This window comes from Biomphalaria glabrata, chromosome 15, assembly GCF_947242115.1.
Source record: "Biomphalaria glabrata chromosome 15, xgBioGlab47.1, whole genome shotgun sequence".
Classification (NCBI taxonomy): Eukaryota; Metazoa; Mollusca; class Gastropoda; family Planorbidae; genus Biomphalaria; species Biomphalaria glabrata.
In genome coordinates this window covers 7,955,258-7,980,187 of record NC_074725.1, presented here as the reverse complement: position 1 = coordinate 7,980,187, position 24,930 = coordinate 7,955,258, and the positions used below count along the sequence as shown (strand labels likewise).

At 33.0% G+C, this 24,930-nt stretch overlaps 1 protein-coding gene across 6 annotated transcripts in view; it reads left to right on the top strand.

Moving 5' to 3' along the window:
• The window catches only part of LOC106057190 (disks large homolog 1-like), a 114,377-nt gene that overhangs the window by 80,641 nt on the left and 8,806 nt on the right, over positions 1-24,930 (top strand). For 5 of the 6 annotated variants that reach the window (XM_013214286.2, XM_013214287.2, XM_056012858.1 and 2 more), the window contains 6 exons: positions 10,660-10,816; positions 10,946-11,048; positions 15,079-15,181; positions 16,252-16,428; positions 20,110-20,182; positions 22,055-22,178. In XM_013214286.2, coding sequence (XP_013069740.2) covers positions 10,660-10,816; positions 10,946-11,048; positions 15,079-15,181; positions 16,252-16,428; positions 20,110-20,182; positions 22,055-22,178 — 737 coding nt within the window. Of the gene's footprint in view, positions 1-10,659; positions 10,817-10,945; positions 11,049-15,078; positions 15,182-16,251; positions 16,429-20,109; positions 20,183-22,054; positions 22,179-22,661; positions 22,902-24,930 lie in introns of those variants that run through there. The other variant, XM_056012862.1, reaches the window with a different exon arrangement.

Below are 24,930 nucleotides of genomic sequence, written 5' to 3'. Positions count from 1 at the left end.
TACGCTTAGACTTGTTTTGTTTGTTTTGTTGTTTTTTTTACTTATCAAGTTAAGATGTTGAGCTAGACTGGTTAGTTTTACAGTGGGAGTGTCATCGACTAGTGGCAGCTCTACTCTCACTCGCTAAGTTGCTCGCACCATGCGCTACTGGCCTTGTACAAAATGAAAGCGCTCATGAGACTGAAGCTCCTTCTATCATATTTCAAGACTGGAACCGATTACATCACATTTATCAAAGAATCCCATCTCGTATGGCAATTGGAGGAGATGAATTTGCAGAGGAGCCTTATATAAAGAAATAACGAATACTTAGCTCCTCTCCAAGACAATGTTTCCTAGCAAAATTCAAGAGTAGCAGATCTGGTAGAAAACATCGTTCTGGAACTTAAATAAATAAAAACCAAATCCAAATAGAACAAGTGCCGAGATTTCACCTTGCGTAAAGATACCTTACTTACTAGGCTAAAATAAAACGCACACTCATCATTTCTGAGAGGGGAGGAACACGCCCTATTCAAATATTGTACTACCCATACGCTCAAGACATTAGGATCATCTATTTTAATGTCACTTGTGCATACAGTAAATAGCACGCATATATAACCACTGAAATCTGTTAAGTTATGTAAGGACTTTCTCTCATAAAGACGCTGTATTAAAAAAAAAACAAAAACAGAGCAGTTACGATCACAGTACTCTAGTTCTACTTGTATTATGGAATGTATTAAATAGATTATTTCCAAAGTCTTTTTTTTTTCCTTCCTGAAACTATCATATTACTAAATATTAGTCATAATTAGAATAAGATAAGAAAATGGGCGCGTAAATTCTAAATAACCCTAACCCTGTTCACTCTATATCAGTATTGACTAGAACTAGTTTGGTTCTATTTTATAATTTATTTTGCAGTTGATTCTAGATCTATATCTATGTCAGTATGTGTAGTCTGGCTATGAATAGAACACCCTAAAACCCCTGTCAGCATTGCACCGGCTTTAGCATTATGCCGCTCTCGTCTTCTATTTTAAGAAGACTTGTAGGTCATCGATTTATAAGGAAATGTAAAGTTGTATGCGAATGGCTACTTTACCGATTAGTTCCGACTCGTACAACCAATGGGAATTTACAAAACGGTTTAGTTCGGTTCACGTTCCGATTTAAGATGGCTTCCTTAAGTCACTTAAGATAATTGTTTAAGGAAATGTAAAATTCTTTGGGATACTTTGTCTAAATCAATTTTAATTTGGTGGATTAATTAAACGTATAATGGAAGGTTAACATTAATCAATCTAAAGATAATAAAATGTATAAAACGGAAGGGCGAAAAGAGCCCTATTTCTATGATCCAAGGGTTCGTAGGTGAGTCATTTTTGTTTTCTTATTTCATATTTCATTTCCACTGATTTTCAATTTGTCACTCAACGATCGTTACAATGCTTATTGAATTGCTAACTTAAATTTGCTTAGTAGGCTACTTAAATCCATCAGTCTAGATCTATCGTAGATTCTGAACACCGACTTTCCGGAACTAGACTAGAATCTAGATCTAGGTCAAATTTTAGTCAATTTTAGTGGGTTTTTTTTTATTGATGAAGCCGAAGGTCAGGTTTAACTTACAAATAAAATTAAATGAAAGCAGATTCTTCTTCTTCAACTAATGGACAATAAAAAATAGCTGTGTTCCGATGTAATACCACTCAATATTTTATTTTAAAATAAATTGGGTCACTTCATTCCCCTATATACTGCCCTATGGCCTACCTATAGTGAACGCAGTTTTTGTGCTTTCCCTTTCATTTTCATTCATTGGACACTGTCACTCTTACTCTAGTGTCAGTGTCACTGATCACCATCGCTGAACGTCTAGATCTAGTTGCTAAGAAATTATAATTGTGTTCATTTAAAATTATTTAGAGTAGTTTTTATTTATTCTGAACATTACATGAATTCAAACACTTGCTGTTTTGTGGTAATTACATTTTTATTTTGATATTTAATATGAAACTAGCATGCTAAATAATGTGCTTGTCCATTTTCTAATGATTCTCACCCAGTTTCCTTCCATTTAGCTGTCTATTTATGTAAGAAAAAAAAGAATTTCAAATTTGTTAGTTAGGTTGTTGTTTTTTCCTATGTTACCAGGATGACTTTACCTCTTCCTAGGGTTAAGACTATATTTTTTTGGTTGGCTAAGTCTATGCTAATGAGCCCGGCAATATTTATTCTGTTTTTGGAGCTGTTTTATTTGATTCATTCATAAGCCAAGTTGTTTGATTCCATAAAAAAAAAATTAATAGGGTGTTTGTTTTAAATAATGATTTTCTTAACAAAATTTATTTCAAACAGCCAGTTTTGTACATCATTGTTAATGATCTTATATTATATTTGTTTGTTTGTTGTTGTTTTTTATAGAGAATAAATGGGCAAATGTTTGGAGTGAGCTTGATACATTGAATGAAGTTAAATGCCTAGATCAGATTCTAGACCTACTAGATAGATCTAGATTTATATAGAGAGAATATAGAGGATTCAGCTATTTAGGCAAGAATATTATTCTGTATTAGAAATGTATTAAATGAATAAACAAAAAGCACAAACATTCAACACACATCTTATCATGCAAACATAAAATGTCTAAAAGTCAGTGTAGAAGTCGCTATCCCATTGACCTAATTTTGGTAGAATAAATGTGTTCATATTTTTATTTTTTGTGTTCGTATTTATGCATAATTTGAAAACATCTTTATGATTACATGTGAGGGACTATGCCTGGGATCTTAAAATTTAGTTAATATTAATATAGAATAAAAATCTTGAGTTTATTGATGCCAAAATATAGAGACTGTTTGAAATAAATTATATGGTGTTTGGAATCAATTAATGTTTGTAAAATTTGTTTGAATTAAATAAAACACATGGCCTCTTTGACCTTAAATATAATAAGAAATATAGGTTAGGGGTACAAATATAAGTAGTCATCTTATTCTCCTTAAACTTAGAGATTCTTTTCTATGTCAAACCATTATCAAATAATGCGCTGTCAAAGTCAAACTTTGAATTTTTTTGGCCTATAGGTGTTTGAATAGCATAAACTACTCTAGATTGTATGTATTAGAAGAAGTAGATTCACTTCTGCAAGATGTATTTATAGTCTATGGCCTCATATACTATTCTCTCTCTCTTTCTATTGTAATGAGCTACTAGGTAGAGACGTTGGAGATTTTGAGCACTTATGTTATGTTTGCGCTCAGTTTAAAAAATGGGAGGCTGAGACTCACAACAAACTCAGGCAGATGTCAGGTGGCGGCCCACATTGATGTGTCTGACAAGGCGTGGTAGCACGACCATTTCCAGACTTAGGTTTGGACACACCTACATCACACATTCCTTTGTGCTGAAGAAAGGGGATGTTAAGGAAAAATTTTTTGGAGATCACAACTTAAAAACACTATTCGACAATGTTGACCCAGGGATGATACTGGGCTTTGTCTGGGAGGTGGGGTTGACTACGAAGATCTGATTTGTGAAATTATGACCCTATAATATTTACATAAGATTTTTACTAATTATTAAATTTTTACTACCTTAATGATTTTAACTGTGAATAGACCTTGTTTTAATGATTTAACTGTATGGCCGAAATTGTGCAGATGTGCCAAAAACTCATATACTATAGCTCTCTCTCTCTCTCTCTCTCTCTCTCTCTCTCTCTCTCTCTCTCTTTCTTTCTCTCTCTTTCTATTGTAATGAGCTACTAGATAGAGACGTTGGAGATGTTGAGCACTTATGTTTGCGCTCAGTTTAAAAAGTGGGACAATGTAGCACCTGTAACACTACTGTTAAAAGTTTTTTAAATTATAAGATTTTTTAAAAGAGAATAGAATTATGCTATACTTGCATTAAAGTCTGTAAATACATTATCAATTATTCTTTTTGTAGTGATTCACAAAATAGTTTTCTATAACCACAAATGTATCTACTAGAAGGCTTTTTTTGTGTGTGTGTATATTCAGCAATCCTTTGAAAACATAACTGCCTTCAACAGGACCTAAATCTAATCATAGACATAGATCTTTTTTTTTTCTATATATGTTTATTTATTTATTTATATATATTCCATTTGTAGAAACAGACAGAAATTGATTAATTAGTTTTAATTTATCTAGACTGGATCTAGAAATAGAGATATTTTATAATGCCTGGCACCTAGATCTATTAATAATTGATCTAATGGAATTTATGTAAATCTAGACAAAGCAATGAAAGATAGATACAAAAGTTAAAAATGAAGAATATTTATTTACATAAATATACATATAAGAATAAAAAGAGGGAGGGTTTGCATCTATCTCTAATTAGTAAGGTATTTTGATCATCACTCTAGCACTTAATAAGAGAGCATGTCACTTTGTCCTCTGACTTAGCTGGTTGTCCTGTTGATGTCGCAGCTGGCTGTGTCCTGGCTTGAGGTTCTGCAGCTGGAGGTGGCGCTCTAGCGGATAGAGGGACGCCGGTGATATAGTTCTTGTGGAGTCTCAATCCCCAAAATCTAATATCTGTAGTGGGCACAGTAGGGCGGGTGGCCGGCTACCGTGGGCACAAGGTTACTGCGGGCAGAGCGGATCTGCCGTGGGCAGCGTAGTTGACAGGATATGTCCAGTGAGTCGCAGAGGGTTGGCGTAGCTATGACGTCTCACACAGACCTGAGTCCATAGGGACGTCGCACCTAATAAGATGACAGGTGGGCTGTCGAATAGGCGGGCAATGCCGATAGCGCCAAGTAGTAGAGTTGAGTAGTGTCGTGTAGACACTGAACAGCAACAGCAAATAGGCAGATCTCAGTAGGAAAGTGCAGTGCTGAATAGCACTAAGCACAAATGCAGGTAAATAGATCGTTGATCCAATGAATAAATAGGCAGGTCAGTGAGCTAGTGCAGTGCTGAATAGCACTAAGCACAAAGATAGTAGGTGATTCTTGATATCAACTAAATAGGGAAGTGCAGCGCTGAATAGCACTAAGCACAACTGCAGGTAAATAGATCGTTGATCCAATAAGTAGGCAATAGGCAGACACCTGAGGGAGGCTGCGGATAAATAAAGACAAGTTAGGACATGTCTCTCATGCATCTTATCAATGCCCTCGACTGAGGCGCATTTGTCAGATTGGTAAAATTGCTTTTGAGCACAAAAGGGGAGATGATGACAAATGGGATTTGGAATAATAGATGGCTGCTAGTAGCAATATAAAAGGTACATAAAAGGGAAAGTAATAATATAAAAATGTACATAAAAGGGGAAATAATAATCTCAAATAAACAACACAGGTGGATAGAGAAAGAAAAGGGGGGGGGGTTGAATTGGGCGGTGGTCAGCGACCCTGACGGTATGATTACATATGACCGTGGGTCGAGAACAATGGAGCGCGCTTGAATGGTGTGTCCGTTCAAGCGGCGCAACTCTCATTAGAGTAAAATGAGTAAAGGGGAGATAACTCATATCTCCTTTCTAAGCGCAGTATTAGTGCGATAGTAGAATTATCAAGGCTGTCAACCGAGATACAGGAAATAAAATAAGGTGTACAAATATATACATGGTTGCATCAATGATCAATTGATGCAACGTAGCATTAATAGATTAATGCAATACATAAAATATACATTAGCCATGTTCATGTTTTCTACTTACGACAGTGAGAAATACACAATGCACTAATTAAATATAAATGAAATAATAAACTACACATGATAAAATCCAATGGAAATATACACAGAGTAATTAAGATGGAACTTGTGATTAAGTTCGGCTTACCACCAGGTATTCCTCTAGGAGGGAGAATAAATGATATGGTCCAGACTCGATAGCTCAGCTCGAATGAGAATGAAAGAGAGTCTGATTTGAGTTGGTTTACTTTTTATAAGCCTGGAAAGTGCGGGCGGACACAGGAAATGTCCTAGGCTAAGGTTTATCTTACACGTGGGTGGATTTGACTCGAGGTGGGAGTCGCACCTTGGAATATCACGCGGTGTGTTGACCAGGGTAATCTCTTAGATCAAAGAGAGACGTGAGAGAAGGGGGGGGGGATTAGCTTGCATTCAAACCAAGGTGGTGTAAACCGCGACCGTCCTTCAGACATCTGGCGGGTAAGACAAAAGAGATTGTGTGTTTACCTTTCCCCGATCAAGGGCAGATAAATGAAAGGACGCGCCTTAGCTATCTCCAATGTGGTCAACTAAGTCTAGCCTGGAGAGGAAAAGGTGGCGCGGGTGAAGAAATTGGGGTTAGGACGGGGAAATAATTGAAATAAAATAAATAAATAATAATAATTAATGCTGTGATAATTTAGAGTGACTCTGACAGCGAGTTTTTGACTTGTCACAATAAGTTCTTAAGTTTTTGTTACACTCAGTTCTAGAAAGTTGTCGGTGCACCAGTTTGTAAACTCTTCTATCGAGCTTTGATACTGAGTTTCGTGTCCTGAATTTAATGAGTTTAACTGAGTCATAGATGCTTCTTATGTCATTAGTGTAAAGAGTGTATAGTACAGGAGAAAGTACACAACCTTGTGGAGCACCCGTACATAGTACTCGAGTTGACGATTTGGTGTTGTTGACTTTAACATACTGGGGCCGTTGGGTTAAAAAGTTTAGAACCCATGCTTGTAAGTAAGGGCTTACATTTAAGTTACTCAGTTTGTTTATCATTAGATGTGGCTGTATGGTATTGAAAGCCGAGGAGAAATCTACGAAGAGGACTCGTGCATATGTTTTGGGTATATCGGGATGCTTATAAAGCTGGTCCAAAAGCAATAGAATGGCATCCTCAGTTCCTCTAGCTGCTTTGTATGCAAATTGGTGAGGGTCTAGGCTGTTATTGACTTTTGCTACAAGTTGTTTAAGCATATATTTTTCAAAACATTTCATAACAATAGGTGTTAGTGCTACTGGGCGGAAATCATTTAAGCAATCTATTTTTGGTTTCTTGGGCACTGGTAGGTAGATCTAGATCCACTTAAAAGCAGCATTTTCTGCCATCTTATAAAGAGATTTATTGATATCCTTTCTTATTCTTTATGGAATCTAAAATAACTTTTCTAACTTTGTCTAGATCTAATATTTCACATTCACAAATTCTAAATCTAGATTAGATTTTTGTAAACCACTAAATTCAGGGGCCACGACATGGCCTAAATTGTGCCGATGTGCCTAAACTCAAACTCAACTCTAAATTCAGGTGAGAGTTCTTTTGAGATGAAAGTGAGAAGGGCAGAGGTTTTAATAGAAGAAATATTGTTTGAGCTTAATCTTGCTCTTGCTCTGTGGCCTATCAAAAGCTACTGATATAGTCACGTGACTAGCTAGGTCCCACAAGGCCTAAATTCAAAGATTGAAATCAGAGGCATTCAAGGCTGAGTGTGCTTGCAAAAGAAAAGCTTTATGCTGACAAAAATCATTAAATTCTTGATTCCTTGTGCCCTCCTTCAACACAATTGTTTTTTAAAACAACTTCAAGCATCAGAAACAAGAATGAATAGCTTTCTTACAACAGCTAATCAGCAGACTCAATAGCCCAATTTTCATATTACAAAAAGTTCAATTACTAATTAGGATTACCTGCTGTCACAAGTTTATCTTGCTTTGAATATATTTAAATATGTTGGGAATTCTCTTCTTGTGGATATATGTGCTGAAGAAGTGCTAATTAGTCGATGGTGCTGAGAGGTGCTAAGATAGAAGACCTTACTTGAAGTTGTCATCTGATAAGATAAAATAAACTTTACTTGAAGATGTCAGCTGATAGGATGAATTACTGTGACATGCTGGGGATTCTATATCTCTAGATCTAATATTATCTAGTAGATTGAATAAGTGAAGATCCTTTAATTCAAATACAAATTTTTAATACAGAAACTTGAAATCACAAAATATATTGTACAGTAATTACAAAAGTAAACTGTAATAAATATTTAACCACTAGATACATCTTAACCCTATGAAATCTCCAGATAGACTGAAGAATTTAGATTCTATATTGCACATCTTTGTTCTCCACACTGCGTCCCTTTTCTTATTTCCAGTTGCGTAACCAATCAAATCATAGCTTTCTATCACATGACAAGGGCCTCTTTTGTTTGAGTGACAGATGTCAAAGACATTGGAATTACCAGCGACCTAGATTTGAATTTCAACCTCGACCTAAGTTTAATCTAAATAATTAAATATATTTTTTTGAATAATAAAATATTGATAATGATACATGACATCTGTCTTTAAAAAAATCTTTAAAATGTTTGTTATTAGTGATTGTAGATGATGCCAAAGCTTTCATTGCTAACTCTGCAAAGAATGGTCTAAAAGAAGAAAATCTGAATTCTTTCAAAATGTGATTTATACATTTTTTAGTGTCTGGATACCTTGTAAAGACATTGCATTTAAACAAAACTACTTTTATAGAATTTGATGTCACTGATCCAACCAAGCAAACCATCACATCTGGTAGAATTTTAATTTCACTAGAGGCATTGTGATCATAAAATCATTACCAAGTGATAAAAACGCCATCATTCTAACATATTCTAGAACAGTCTATGAAAAATACTAATAGTTTAAATATTTTAATGTAGAAAATGTTTTTTATAACTTTATGCTGTGTTAACTTTATGACACCTGCATTTCGTGTATGTTATTAGCTTGAATGAATTTTAGTCTTTCATGAGTAAATTTCTTTATATTTATGAAAATACACATTTGCTCCTCCAAATACAAATTACCAGGTCTGGGAATACTCATTTCTATTTTGGCATGTAGGCATTTCAGAGATAGATATGACCAGGTGTGTACTAGAATTAAATCTAGAGAGATTTAATCTAGATCAAAGATCTAATTATAGATCTAGAATTAGACTACTGACTTCTGGTAGCTTTAGGTTCTAGATCTAGATATCTGTAACACCTTTACTATTTTAACTGTGAATAGACCTTGATTTTTATGATATGACTGTATAGAATTTGGCCCCTGTTGTTTAGAGAGAGAGTAGTCCTTAAAGGACTGCAGGCACGACATGGCCTAAATTGTGCCGATGTGCCTAAAATCAAAACCAAATCAAACTAACATAGATCTAGATGTATACTCACAAGTGCCCAGCAACTTCTGCCATCTTATAAAAAGATTTATTGATCTCCTTTCTTATCATTTATGGAATCTAAAATTTAAAAATTGTCAAAATTAGCTGATCTAATTGGTCTAGATCTAGTACATTCAAGACAGTAGCCTACAATTCCGTAGGATTATTAAAATAGCTTTAAGTAGCCTTTGCACATTAAAACCAATCAACTGTTACTGAAACTGCCTCTAGATCTAGATTAGATTTTTTTGCAAACCAACAAATCATATACAGGTGAAAGTGAGAAGGGCAGAGGTTTTAATGGAAGAAATGTTGGTTAATCTCTCTCTTAGCATGACAAAGAAAGAAAGTAGGAAGATCTAAAGCTACCATTACTTATGAAAGCCTAAATTGAAAGAATGAAAAAATCAGGACATTGAAAGCTGAGTTTATTTACAAAACAAAGGCTTTTGCTTATAAAATGCCAGTTTCTGCATACATTTGATAGAAATCGCCTATTAACAAAACTAGATGTCACCTATCCAGCCAAGAAAACCATTGCATCTAGTTTAACTCTAAATTCACTTTTAGCATAAAATGCATTCTTTTAAATAAATTTTCTTTTGGTGCTATTATGGAATCGGGAATAAAACCATTGCCAAAGTGACAAGAATGGCAACATTCTAACATATTCTAGAAAAGTTTATGACAAAGACTAAATGTGTAACTATTTTGAAAAATGTAAAGAATTTCTTATAGAACTTTATGCTGTGTTAATTTTTTGGATTGCTGCATTTCGTGTATGTTACATATTTCTTTATATTTAGGAAAATACACATTTGCCCCTCAAAATACACATTTCCAGGTCTGGGAATACACATTTCCATTTCGCCGTTTGTCATTGAAGTATAACAATGAAAAATATCCATTGTTTACTCATTCTTTAGAAAGTGACATTTTCTTTTTTAGTTTCATATAATAGCTTGGTTAAAGAATTATCGATCTTTTTATAGAGATTCCTCTTATCAAGGCACCTGAGCAAAAAATTCTACCCCACCCCATATTTCACATGGCTATGGCCAAATGTCGATTCACTATGCCCCTGCTGTGGGGAAGAAAAGGAAACTGTGCCTCATATTCTGTTTGACTGCCCCAGACTTTCTGATCTCATCTTGACAGGTCTGGGAAGCCAAAAATTCTCGACCTGTATGGTGACATGTATGCACTATGCAAGACAGCAGGGTTTCTGTCCAGGGCTTTTGCAAGAGAGGATTTAAATCTCTCAAGCCCTCACTCAAATGGTGTTTGAGAGTGACCCTACAAATATTCATCTAGATGGGTTGCAGAACTTCAGAAAGGTCACTGAAAAGCTCAATCACTTATATTTTTCTTTATCTCTGGGTAAAATCTTAAAAGCAGTTTGTCAACCAAAGTTAACATTTCCACCATCACCATTCAAATACAGGTCATAATAAAAATAGTGTAGTTTAATAAAGTTCATGAAAATATCTTTTCACTAAGACATCATATTAATGGCATTTTATTTGTTTCTTCTTTCAGGGAGCCAAGGAAAATTGTATTAAAGAAGGGGTCAACGGGGCTGGGATTTAATATTGTAGGAGGGGAGGATGGAGAGGGAATATTTGTATCCTTTATTTTGGCTGGAGGGCCTGCGGATCTCTCTGGGGAGTTGCGGCGTGGCGATCAGATTATTTCGGTAAGTTTGAGTAAACTATATATAGCTTAAGTTTTCTATTTAAAAAAAAGAAAAATCATCTTTTAATTTTTAAAAAATACTTTTTCTATTTCAATTTACTTATGTTTTTTTTTTTTTGTCTTCCATTAGGTTAATGGAACTGATTTGAAGCTAGCTACCCATGAAGAGGCTGCGCAGGCCCTTAAAAGAGCAGGGGATACTGTGGAGATTATAGCCCAATATAGGCCAGAAGGTATGATGCATTATAATACTGTCAAAGCCAAAAATTGACATTCTGGGGTGCATAATTTTGTGTCAATTGTTGTGACACTTTTCTTGACGCTTTCTCATTCATTAAAATGCTTACCAATTATTTTTTTTGTCTTTTATTGTTTTTATCTTAAGAAAAGGACACTCAAACAAAATTATGTCATTTGTGTATGTAAAAACCTTTTAAAACAAAAATTCTTTAAAATAAAAAATTTGAGAACTTTATACAATTTAAGATATAGTGTTGGTGTATTTTTAAAATGAGAAAGCTATTGAAACGTCTCAAGCTAAATTTCAAATATGTTTGCTATTCCAATTTATTTTGATTTTACACCTTCAACAATTTCATAATCAATGGCTTTATTTTGGTTGTATTCTATGATATCTTATCAAGATGATGCTCCTGTAATTGTCTTTTCTTAATATGCTTCTATCTTGCCTTATTTCTGTCATTTTGTATCTTCAGAAATATGTTCATTTCCTTCCTTCCATGTCTTTATAGCACTGAAACCTTCTGATAGAATGTGTTGCAGTTTATTTGTCTACATTGCACACGTTGTAATGTTTATTTCTTTGAACACTATAATTAATTGTCTTCCAGATCACTTTTTTTGTTTTCTTGTCATGTCAACACTTAGACTACAAAGACAAAAAATGTATTGAATGTTGCCTATTAACTTTTTCTTTATTATACTGTCCTATTGTTCTTAGCATCGGCTTTACATGTCTGTTACAGAGTGTGTCATTCTTAGGATTCCATCAAGTGATTGATTCGTCTAAAGTTCATTTAACAAAACTTTGTTTGGAATCCTTTTTTTTTTCTTTCCCTTAAATAATACCATGGCAAGATAAAGTCCTTTTTGTTTTTTCTGAGTGTTTGTTTCCCAGTGTCCACTGTGTGTGGGTTGTTGTAGTAGTAAGTCTCCCTCATTTTGATAAGATATCTTGGAACAACTTTTGATCCCCCATGCTTGTTCTCCTAACATGCATTGTATCCCAGTTGTGTCAATTTGTTACTGCCAGATGTTTTAGACTTCAATCAATACTTTTGTTCTTCTTCTCTTTGAAAGTTTTAAGCTCATAATGGATTGTGATGCATGGCATTTTTTTTTTTTTTTTTTGTATTACCAAGCATGTGTCTATTTTATTGTTGTGGTCTTGTCAGGTAAAGCATTTTATCTTGTAGTTTTATAAATAATAAACATTTTGATATCAATATTTTCTTTTAAACATCATGTATATGATTCTTGCTTTTTTTTTTAATGAGATTATAATGTTATTACCTTACAATTTGTGTAATAATAGCTTAAAATGTAATTTAAATTCATTTGTTATTATGTTTTATAGTTAGTAATAGTGTGAATGAATAAAGGAAGTATTAGGCACTGGCTTTACATAGATTATTATGTGCATTGAGGTAGACATTTTCAGTGCTTGCATTTTCATTGAACTCTTGCTCTCTGATGTACATACAAAATTAAGGGGAAGAAATCAAAATTTTGTTTGTATGTTTGTATAAAACAGGAACAGCTGTAGTGTTAATAGAGTGATCAAGTGGCTTGACCAGCTCTTGAAACTGATTCCTTTTTGAGGTTGTGCTCTTGCTATTGGTGTTTAGAACAAATGTAAATAGTAGTTAAAATATTACTTATAAGCATTATCCTTTTTTTTTTTATTAATGTATTCTTTTCAAAGTAACTAAAACCCCAGAGAGAGTTCACCGTTGTGTTTTTCCACTCACTGCCTATCACCATTTCTTCTTACCTTGTAACAGAACATGTTCAATACTGGCTTTAAATGCTGCCTTTTACTGTTTCCTCCCATTGATTTTTCTCTCTCCACCTCCTCCCTGCACCTCGTTCCCTGTAAGACTGCAACATAACCATCCACCCCACCATTTATTTCTCTTTTAGTGCTAGGAAGATTGTGTGTTTTTCTCTTGGTAAGATGGTCTACTTATGTATTCACTATGACAACAGAAAAGAATTTTTTTCTAATTATACCTGAGGCAAGAATGTGTGAGCACAGGGGGTTGACTTGAAATGTTAACTGATACTGGATCAATAAACTATAGATCTGATGCACCTCGTCTAAAGGTCTGGGTTTTGAAGATCTACTCTTCCTTTCATTTTTCTTAAATCTTATCTAGAGGCTTTAGAGGGATTTGTGCATGTTCATTGATTTGACTTCATTTTAGGTAAGAAATCTAGAACCTTTTGTCATACAATTAAGGTTTTATGAAGAGGCAGCCACATTAAAGAAAAGTCATTCTAGCATGTTTGGCACAGACAATTCTGTTTTTCTATCAGATGATTAAGGCAATAAAACATCTAGCTGCAAATATACTGTGTTCTTTTATTTTCATACAGATTTTGTTCAGTTTGAGTTGATTGGGTTGTGCACATTTCATTTGATTTTCCTCTGTTTTGAGAGCTAGTTGAGTTGTATATATTTCTTTTTCCTTTCAATACTTTTTTTTTTTTTTTTTTTTTTTTTAGTATTATTATTGAAGCATAATCATATATATTTGAATTGAAGCACAAATTACTTAAAGAATTTAAAAAAAAAAACTGCATTCCATGTATATTTTGCTAACAGATATAAAAATTATACTAACTAAATAGGTGATGTCAATCACATAACCAAGAAGTGAGTTGGTTTGTTAGACCACATATCTTACTTGTTATGTTCTATATTTATATAAATACATATCTACTTTATATTTTCAGTAATCATTCCATACATTTTTTTTTTTACATTTTATTTGAATATTTGTAACTTCAAAAACACTTTTAAAAGTTTGTATGTTTTTTTTTTGTTTTTTTTTTTTTTCCTGCTCACAATTTTTCTATCATGATAATAAAAATATTTGTAGACATCAAGCCAATAAACTTGGTTTTTAAACAGATTAAAAATCTAAGGAGTTCTGTTGTTTTTGTGTCCTTTGTTCTGTTGTTATTGCACTTGGGGTAGTAGAATATTTATTTTGCCTTGTATCTGGAGAGAGGACCTTATGGATGATTATGTTTTTGTTTCACAACCAATCACTCTATAAGGTCTGCTCACTTCTTGGTTTTTCTGTATCTAAACAGTTGAGTCTTTTTTTTTTCTTCTCCCTTCTGCTGGAAACAATAGAACAAAATCATCCAAAATTCTAGTTGAAAGTGTCATTTAAGACAACACATGGAGCTCATGGCCAGTTGATTTCTAGAGTGCATGAGCTAAAAAATGTGGCGTTTTTTTTTTTTCTTGTAATTTTGTTAAGCTTTCGGTGTTTGTGTCTGCTGTGGGATATGTAGCATATATTTCATGACTACTTTTAATGATCATTGAAAGAAATAATTGGTTTATCTTAGATAAATACAATACCAGCATAGCCTGAGTAAGTATTGCTACACTCAAACTTGCCAGCCAAATCCTAGATTCATACTTTTTTGTTGTTGTTGTTTCTATGCAGTACTACAACTAAATGTGAATGTTTTGTTTTTCATTGGATCAATCGTCTTGTGTCTTGTTTTAGAAAGTGCTGTAAATAAATATAGTTAAATTTCTAGAAAATATAGCCACTAAAAAAATGTCAAGAAATAATGTCTCTTTTGTTGAACAATATATATATGTGTGTATTTATAGTTAAGAAAGCCAAGAAAGACCCCCAATGATCAGTGTCAATACATTTTCAAACTCACACATATATCTATTGCTGAAGTAATTGTCTGTTTATACCATTGTTTATGCAGACTATCCCTGCAAGTGTGTGGCATAGGACTGAAAGCTTTGGAGCATGACTATGTTATGGACAGGCTTGGTGATATTACCAGAGGAGAGCTTGTTAGCAGGGGATGGACTTGCTAGGCTTTTTATGGTGTTACCTAAGATGTCGATATTATTGAAAGATTTAAGTTAATGCTAAGTTTTCAGTAGTGTGTTTTATTGTATAATGTTTTGAAAGTACTCTGAGTGAACTGGCTTGTGTTGATGCCCAGGTGACTTACAGTGGACTATGTTCTTTCCAGATTACAACAGATTTGAGGCCAAGATTCAAGATCTCAGAGAACAAATGATGAACACAAGCACTGGTAGTCTCAGAACTACCCCTAAAAAAACATTGTTTGTCAGGTAAAGCCCAGAATTTCTTCTAAATTTATTTAGCATTAGCTTTGAAGCATAGTTTACGTATAAGATTTATGTATCACAGGTGAAGAATGCTTCTGCAGAAATGTATTTATGAATGATTTCATAGCTCTGGGGGTCAAATTCACACTAGAATATGCATTACATCTAAAAAAAAAATACATTCAGTTCGTCATTTACCCATCAAAGTAGGAAATATAAATGTGATCCTAGCCAAAGAAAACTTAAGAAATATTGTTCTGTGAACATAGCACTTGTAACGGTTATTTAAAATTCCATTGGTATTACAATGTGCACTCCAGAGTACCATCTCTGTCTTCTCTTATTTCTTTTAGTCAACTCTCTGTAGGTGCAATATGGCAAATACAGTGTTGATTGGGTATTACATAAAAAGTTATGCTATTTATTGGGGAAAATGTATTGACAAGCATTTACAATAGGCATGTTGTAGCTTTAGTATGAGAGAGGTACAATTTATAGGTACCATGACAGTAAATTATTGTATTGCTGTTCAGGGTTGGTGAAAAATTTGGAAAATTTTTATTTTTTGTTTAATAAAAGCGTGTACATTGCATCTAAAATAGTATTAGTATATTTTAAACCATGAAGCAAGTTTGTTTTTCAATCACGTTAAGATTTATTGTATATAATTGATGACCAACAGAACAGTACTTGAGAGATGGGATACATTAAGTTAGACATATTTGAAATAGGTTTCTTTGAGCATTTAGTGGATTAAAAGGAATCGACTGAGATGTCAAAAGTTGGCTACAATATTACATTTCATGGCATCTCTGGGGTTTGTTTTTTTTTTTTTACATATTCTAAAAAGACTATCTGCAAAATAGACATGTAAGTAATTTGTACTGATATTTGTGGACACATTGAACATAATGATGCAATAAAATTCTTATAAACTATTTTGTATTAGTATTTCGCTATTTACAAGAAATGTAATTTTACCATCCCTATACTGATCTTTGGTCATCAGGCTATAATTGAGAAAAATAGACTAGCGCTTGTATATTTATGCATGTAATACCTATCCATGGCAGGGCATTGTTTGACTATGACCCCAGCAAAGACTCAGGTTTACCCAGTAAAGGATTAGCCTTTCATTATGGCGATATCTTGCATGTGACCAATGCTAGCGATGATGAGTGGTGGCAGGCCAAGAGGATATTGGCAGATGGTGATGAAGAGGGCATGGGTATTATCCCAAGTAAACAAAGGTTTGTAAACATTTCACTTTGAACAAGTTAGCCGACTTATCCACTTTAACTCTTTCTCTCCCAAGCGACGTTAATAGCGTTGATTTTTTTGGTGTAAAAGCCGATTATGCGGCGATATTGCTGTCGGTGCAGTTAAACATTTTTGTTTCGTTCCTATTCTCGGTTATAATTTTAACTGCTTATATTCTTAATCTACGTGATTTCCGCTTGCAGAAGAGTTCATTGTTTACTTCCTTCAACATGGCTTTAATGTTACAGAGCGTTTTGAAAGTCGTCTTTTTTTTTGTGTGTGTGTTAAAATGGAAATGGAGCCTGGCCCTTCTGGAGGTCGATCTACTAAAACTTGTAGATCTAAATTATAATCTGATCAACAAGTAAGAGGCCTTATTGATTCAGATGACAGTGATTATTAAATAAAACTTACAAAAAGACCCATAAAAACTCTAGAATAAATCTAAAATTGATTTCTGTTTTAGTACCCATCTCTGCATTTTTTCAAATTTGTTAAAACAGGCCTAGATCTAGATGTATTCTTTGTGTTAATATGTCTAGTTTTAGGAATCTAGGTCTACTTCAGCCAATGTAGTATATACAGGTGTCAACATGAACTTACTCAATTCTGAGTCAACTGAGCTTGACTGTTTTTTTACTCTACTAGATTCCCCAATTTTTGATAATCTTGTTGATGCCATAAACAGTTATGCAGTCTACATAATAAAAATAAACACTCCAGCACGCAGTACATCCATTTTTACAAAATGGAAACCAGTTTCTAACCATGAAATTTATACATTTCTGGCCATGACTAGAATGATGGGATTAAACTCGTCATTACGTGCCACACATCCATTTGAATTGTTTTAAATATTAAACATTATGTAAATAGAAATGCATCACTTTTATTTGAAATATATCATGTACAGTGTAATTATTTTCTTACTGGAACGTAATGTTGCAAGTTGCTGTTTTTTCTCATAAATTTTCTATGGTGGTGACATTGGATAATGTGCTCCAGTTTTGTACTCCATGAGTTTTTTATTGTTTTAGTGCCAGTTCTAGTTCATGAAAATGTGAATAAGGATTATAAAACAATAGCATTTTATTCAGTTTGGAATAGAAATTATCTTCTTATGTGACTTGGATTAAATTTTTTGTCATCCATTGGTGAGTTTTCAGATTTTCATTTTTACTTTTCATAAAGCAAAAAAATATCACTTCAATTTATATATTTGATTTAGTAATATCTAAAAAGGACATTAATTTATCAAATATCAAAAATATTATTCTATAATTGTAAATAAAAAAGTTATACCATTTTAATTAAAACATGTTAGTGCATGACAATCAGATTAAATTAATAATTCCGTCAGAACGTCGTAAATAATTACGGAGAGAAAGAGTTAAGAAAGCAGCAGACCTAAAAATATTTTCAAGAAATATTAATGAGAGGATTGAAGACAAGAAAGAATAATTGAACTTAACCAGAAAATTAACAGAAATTTAATAAATAAATGATAAAATGACCTGAGTACTGAAACATAGTCTCATCAATTATTATGACTATTAATAACATCCTTTTTTCATGCTCCCCTGACCCTTTTTTTTTTTTCTCATTTAGCTCTCTTTGTTGCTGAAGCAATGTAGTGAGCCTTGAATTCAAAATGTTTATTTCAAATGAATGGAGGGTTTCAACTTGATTGTTTTTTTTTAAATTGAAAGTAAAGATCCCCTTTCAATCTATGGGGTAGATAAGTGATGCCCAACCTATTTCAATTGGCGGGCCATTTTAATTTCCAACACTTGTGTCACTGGCCACATGATGGAAAAGGTCCAAAACCTTTAATGAAATTGAACTGAAACTCTGTTATTTCAAACCCGAGGATGTAGTACTTACATTGAATTATTGGTATATTTGAATTTTTTCTTTACACTTAAAAAAAAATGGCGCAAGTTCTGTTTATATTTTGTTGTTCTTGTTTTTAAAAAACAGCCACACTTTCTTTATATAAACAATATATTCTGTGATGACGTTTCATCAGGCCGGATGGAGACACGGGCCGTATTTTGGGCATCAATGGGGTAGATGATGTAAAGCTCATCTGTTTCTTTGGTTGACAGTTAACAAGAATGTCATCACAACCACCAACCACCTTTACTTTCCCCAAATAATGTCAAGTATACATTATAGTTAGCTTGATTCAGTGGCATCCTGTAAACATCCTTAAATTCAAAATCTCAGCCTTCACCAATATTTGACCACTCGCCAAGCATTTTACCACTTGGCCACCACACGCCTCTTTTTTTTTTTTAAATTGCTATAAGTTAACTCTAGTTTAGAAATTCTTTTAGTAAAACATCTGGGTTTTCTTTGTTTTCAACCACAAAGAACAAGTATTTTTAGCGGCCCCCGAAAGGGGAAAAGACGCTATTAGTTTTGTGCGAAATGTCTGTCCGTCCGTCCCGTTTAGATCTCGTAAACTAGAAGAGATATTGAAAATCCGACTTCACAATATTTTAGACCATGCAAAGTTCTGATGCAACGGCTACTTTTTTTTTTCCTGAAAGCGAAAATTCTAATTTTTAAAATTAATTATGCAAGCAGTTTTTTTATAAGAAAAAGCTAATTAGTATGCATTATATGTTAGACCTAATTTAAGACGAATAGTAATCTTATAAACATCATTTTCGTGAACATTTTTTCTATATAGTGGAAATTTTTTTTTTTTTTTTTTTTTTGAGGATTCAAATATGAGATTGAGCCTTTTCAAAACAATTAACTTATTTAGTTCGAACCGAGTGTCCCGGGTTCGAATCCTGGTGAAGACTGGGATTTTCAACTTCTGAGTCTACCCAGCTCTAATGGGTACCTGACATTAGTTGGGGAAAAGCAAAGGCGGTTGGTCGTTGTGCTGGCTACATGACACCCTCGTTAACCGTAGGCCACAAAAACAGATGAACTTTACATCATCTGCCCTATAGACCACAAACTAGTTAGGCCAGGTTCACATCTAACTTTACATTCACTTTCACGTATCCTTTGATCTGCGAGACGGTTGGGGCACTACACAAGATCTGTTAACCTTCTTTCTCCATTCTTATCTCTCATTTGTCTTTGATATAATTTCATTCGGATTTTCTTTCTGAAAATATTGAAGCCTACCTGGGTGGACCACTGGTCGTGCGGTTTGCGCGCTGGACAGTCGTTTGGATTTATCGACGATCGAAGGTTCAAACCCTGCCTGCTCCCATCCCCCATCGTCCTGCGGGAGGTTTGGACTAGGAAGTAAACTATCTTCAACTCTGAAGGATTATCCGAATTATGTAAAACATTTTACTTCAGGGGCCGATTTTGAGTTTGTGTTTCCACACAAACTGTCTTTTGTAACCTTGTTTTATATAATTTGTATTTAATAGCATGAAACTGTAACTAGCTACATTTGATTTACCATAGATTGATTGGATAATTACTAATACACCTATGAACAAGTTAATTATTTTTTTAAGCTAGTAATTTCATTCCTAGTATTGTTAAGTTGTATGTGGTAATTTGATATATAGTGTAGCTATTTGATAGATGGATCAAATTGTACATAGTTGTAATTTGTTGTTTCAAGTTTTTCTTTGTGATAAACGTTTGTATAAATTTCAGCAACAAAAAATTAAGTTGTTTTTTTTCCCCAGAGTTGAAAGGAAAGAAAGAGCAAGGTTAAAAAATGTCAAGTTTACAGGGAAAAACAGTACTAATTCAGACAAGGTTTAACATCATTTAATTGACTTAATAAAGCTAGTCTTGTTTATTTTAGTCATCACTTCTTAGAGCCTTAAGTAAGGCTATATGAATTTTCTTTTTACCATTCCTCTATTCCATTTGCACATTCACTTAATAAGGATTTTTTTTTTCTGTGGGCAGGGTAAAAAATGTTCCATTCATTAGTTAAGAGAAAAATAATAATTTTTTTTTTTCAATTCTCCACTCCATTTATCAAGGTCTAGCCTAGTTGCTCCCTTTAAAATAGATTTTCTTAATAGTAAAAATGCTTAAAACTAGTAAAGAAGGCAATTATTTTCTGAAACTAATGTTGGTAATGCCACACCTACATTTAACCCTTTAGCCCTGAATCTTAGCAGATGTAGGTACATCTACCTTGTACAGCGTGTGCTGCTGAGATTACAGTTAAAGTGAACATAAATAAAAGCTTACAAATTGCTATGGATTTTACTTTGTTTTAAATAAATAAAAGTCTAAAGAGGAACTCAAGCTACTGTTAAGCCTTTAATGTCAAAATTAATAGACTCATTATGTATAGGTCCATAAGTAAAAAGCATCTCTAGTGATATAGATGATACTTGAGAAGAAATATCACTGAAAATCAAGTCACATTCTACAACATGTCAGGTTCCTTTTTATTTGGCTTACGGGGTAATTAGGAAAAGTATAACTGGGATCTCTGTAGTTGTAGCTACCATAATATAACGTCCTTTTGCTTGCTTGTAATAATTTAGTGTCTCTCTGGTTGACATAAGCGTGGGTTATTCATTTGCAGGTGAATGGAGTGGAGCTTGAACTGCGATTAACTTACATCTATAATAAGTAGTTACAGTACACCAAAAAAAAAAAGTCTGATATAAACAGACATATGATTTAATGAGCATAAAGAATAGAATCAAGAATGGTAATAATAATATCCAGGCATATACTGCTGGCCATACAAATAGTTATCACTGAATATATCAATGTATGAACAGAATCACTGAGACACTTTAAGTCTCAAAATACAATATCTCATATAGTCCTCTCTCTATTAATCTCCAAAAGTAACTGCCAGATTCACTGAGTTAATGTATGGAAAAAACTAATAAATACACTCAAAAACATCACTTGTATACTGTTCACATTCATACATGGAGATGTAAACAAAGGGATATAATTCTTCCGTATCAAAATAACAACAAAGAAATAAAATATTTACTCTAGCCATACCTGACACACCACAATGAATCTAATCACGTTATTTCAAAACTATCATAAAGCAACATTAATCATTAGTTAAATCTCTACTGCAGGCTAAGCTGCTTTTCCTTCTCAGCAGTGACCATACTTATTCATGTGTGCTAGATTTAATTATATATATAATATATATATATATGAGGGAAAGAATTTGAGTAAATACTAATTTCAATATAAACAAAATTTACGACTTCACCTGAAGTCTGTGAACCATTGGAGCCACCACATGACCTGCCAACCAGTTCTTTCCAATTACCTTCTGATTTTGTCCATTCTTTGCATCTTGTCCAATTTGTGATCCATTCACTTGATGTCTTCCTTTTTTTTTTTTTTTTGCAATACTCCAATATTTTTTTTTTGCCAAGTATTGCATCGTTTCTCTAATCCATAACTGTACCACCCTAATGTGTGCTTGTCAATAATTGTCAGAATATCCACTTCTAGTCCAAATTTTGTTAAGCAACTCAAAACACTTGAACATTTTTGTTCTACGTTGCTGTTAGTCTAAGATTCACAGGTATATAAGAATGTCCATGACTATTACCCTTTCTAAAAGACATTGAACAGGGATAAGTAGTATCCTTTGTTTTGACATAATGTTATATTTTTTTTTTACAGACTTCATCGTCAGCCTCATCAGCAGCTAACGATAGAAAGAAGAAAAATTTCTCATTTTCCAGACGCTTCCCTTTTATGAAGAGCAAAGATCAAAGTGGAAGTGAGGATGTCAGTGCTGATGAACGTAAGTTTCTCAATGGCTTTGGGAATGATTGAAACTTGCTCTCTTGATCTCCGCATGTCTTGGCACCATTAAGTGCAAACTGTTTGATCTTAAACGACTCCAATGTATCACATTTTGCTAATAAGTTGTTAGGCTTTCACTTGAGCACATCCTGTGTTTTCATTTAAATATAATTTGATGTAATCCACTATTTAAACAACTTTTTCCCCAATTAGCCATCTTAATAAAAAACCTTGGGTAGATACATGCATGCTTAAATTTATAACAATAAGCAAGCTGAATACCATAAAAACAAACCATAAGCCTCTTGATAAGATGAATATACCCATGGATTAAATGAGATTTTCTTTTTCACTTGAATTTTGTCAGAAAACAATTATTATTTAAACAAAATCCTTTTGGCATGTTTTTTGCATGTTACTCATTTCTGTCTTTTTTTTCTTCCTCTTATGGCATCTTGACATATCTGGATGGATTTCTTAGAAGGTAAAGTTGTGTTTTTTATTCATACAAAAAAAAAAAAGCATGAAATGACTTCTCTACTATTTATTCAGTCAGTCACCCATGACATTGAAATACTTAATAAAGTGGATTTGGTCCACAAGTAGAAAGCTAATTCTATTTTGTATTATGAAAGGTGGACTATCACTTTGAATTTGCCATCTAGAAACAATGAATATGTTATCTAACTGAAGAGTGTATGTCACATTATCCTTACTCTATAAATACTCCTTTTTTTTTTTTCATTTTTGTGTTACAGTTAGTAAATAAACTAATTTTGATTCTGTTTTTTTGGTTCAGTTCTGTTTTAGCTCATTTATTTATTTATCATTCTTTAAATATTTGGTTTCTTACTTTGGATGCTCTTAATCAAGAGATTCTAAAAGATAAATGTTACCAGCTCTTGTGTTGTTACATTTTAAACAAGTTTCTTTTTTTTTTTCCCCCTTGAAAATTGTTCATTGCGGATGTTGCAGAAGGTAAATACTATTTCTATTTCTCTCTGTTGTACTTAACCTACAGGTTGTTCTGTTTTGTTGATCAGTTCTGTTTGGTGTTACATTCACCTATAACAACTAACATAAACTAAACATTGGCTGATAGTTTGACTAGTTTTGTTGACATGCTCAAACATGATGAACTCCTCATAACTTATTTTACATCCCCACCCCCCCATTTCTTATTTTCCTCCCCAAGCAGAAGGTAATTTTTTTTTTATTTTCACTATCTGATTTTATTTACATTTTCTTTTGTACAAAGGTTAACAGACTTGCTTTTGGTTCAGGTCTTCTAGCTCTGTGTATTTTTATTTATGCTTGAAAGTCTTTTCTCAGCTTGAGCATCTCAATATTCAGTATACATATTACAAGTCAGTGGGATGTGGCTTCAGCTTTTAACTGTTTTTGTTTTATAATTAATTCTTTTTTTTTTTTTTAAAGTCTGTGACCTATTAGATATTGCTTATAATCAATTAATATATTCCAAATAAATGTGTGTCACCTGTCATTGGTTCAAATTTGAAAATCAAATAGTATTTTTAAAATAATAATATAGCCTCTTATTTGATCTCGGTTTAACTTTGTGACTCAACTGCTGTTTTCAAACTAATTGTGTGCCCTAATTGACATTAGTTTAACTCAGCTAGCATATATTTAAGTTCAATATTATGTTAACTTCCACTTTCTGCTTGTTGGCTTTAATGAATCAACTAAAAAAATGATTATGAGACAGTTGTATTGGCAGGTGCAATAAAAGGTTTGGCGTATCTCTTGTCTGTAACCCCTGCTTACAGTAGAGTGATCTGACTCAAAAGCCTATCTATTCGTAGAAAACTTCAAGGGCTGACATTCAACATAAGAACACCTGTATACAAATAAAGCAGTTGTAGACTTAAATTTCATGAATAAAATAATGTAAGATTGTTCCACCTAATGGCCTTGGTCTTCTCTTAAACATTCTGTTTTTGAATGTTTGTTTTCAAAGTGTTTAATGCATGTATTTATTGCAACCACCATTCAAAAGACTTCTTTTAATTACTTTAGCATAATTGTATATTTACTAGTATATAACTAAAGATTTCTGTTTATCCAAACATGGTTTTAATATTAGCCAATCAAATTGTACAGAATATTTCATATACCTAATTAGTTGTTAAAACCTTAGTTAGTAGTGATGGAATTGTGCATATTTAGTGTAGTGCTTTTAAAACGATCATTCCTAGTATGGTTGTAACTAGTTTCTTGTAATAAGGCTAATTGATTTGGACTTTATTTTGGTATATATATATATATATTTCTAATTCAACCTTTTTTTTCTCTAATGCTTATGAATAATTGTGGTCAATGTATTAGTTAAATATAACAAACATAGAAGATATATTTTGTTTGATAATTAATATTGTGCATTTGACTGAAAAAGACTGGCTTGTAAATATTGTAGATTAGTTTAGTCATTAGAAACTTTTTAGAGAAATTAAATTTTTAAATTTTTGTTTTGTTTTAATTTAAATTCATTTTTAAAATCAACTGTTTTTAAAACCAGTCAGTCACATTCTCTGCCAAAGTCAAAATTTTGATTATTTTACTTATAGAGCTATTTCTGCCAGCTAGATCTAGAGTTTTTATGGGTCTTTTTGTAAGTTTTATTTAATAATATCAGTGAAAATCATCCAACTTTTATGTACATAAAAAAAAATGAGTGTATTTTCAAATGTTTGACTTTGGTAAGCCTGTTTGCATGAGCCAATGTTTTT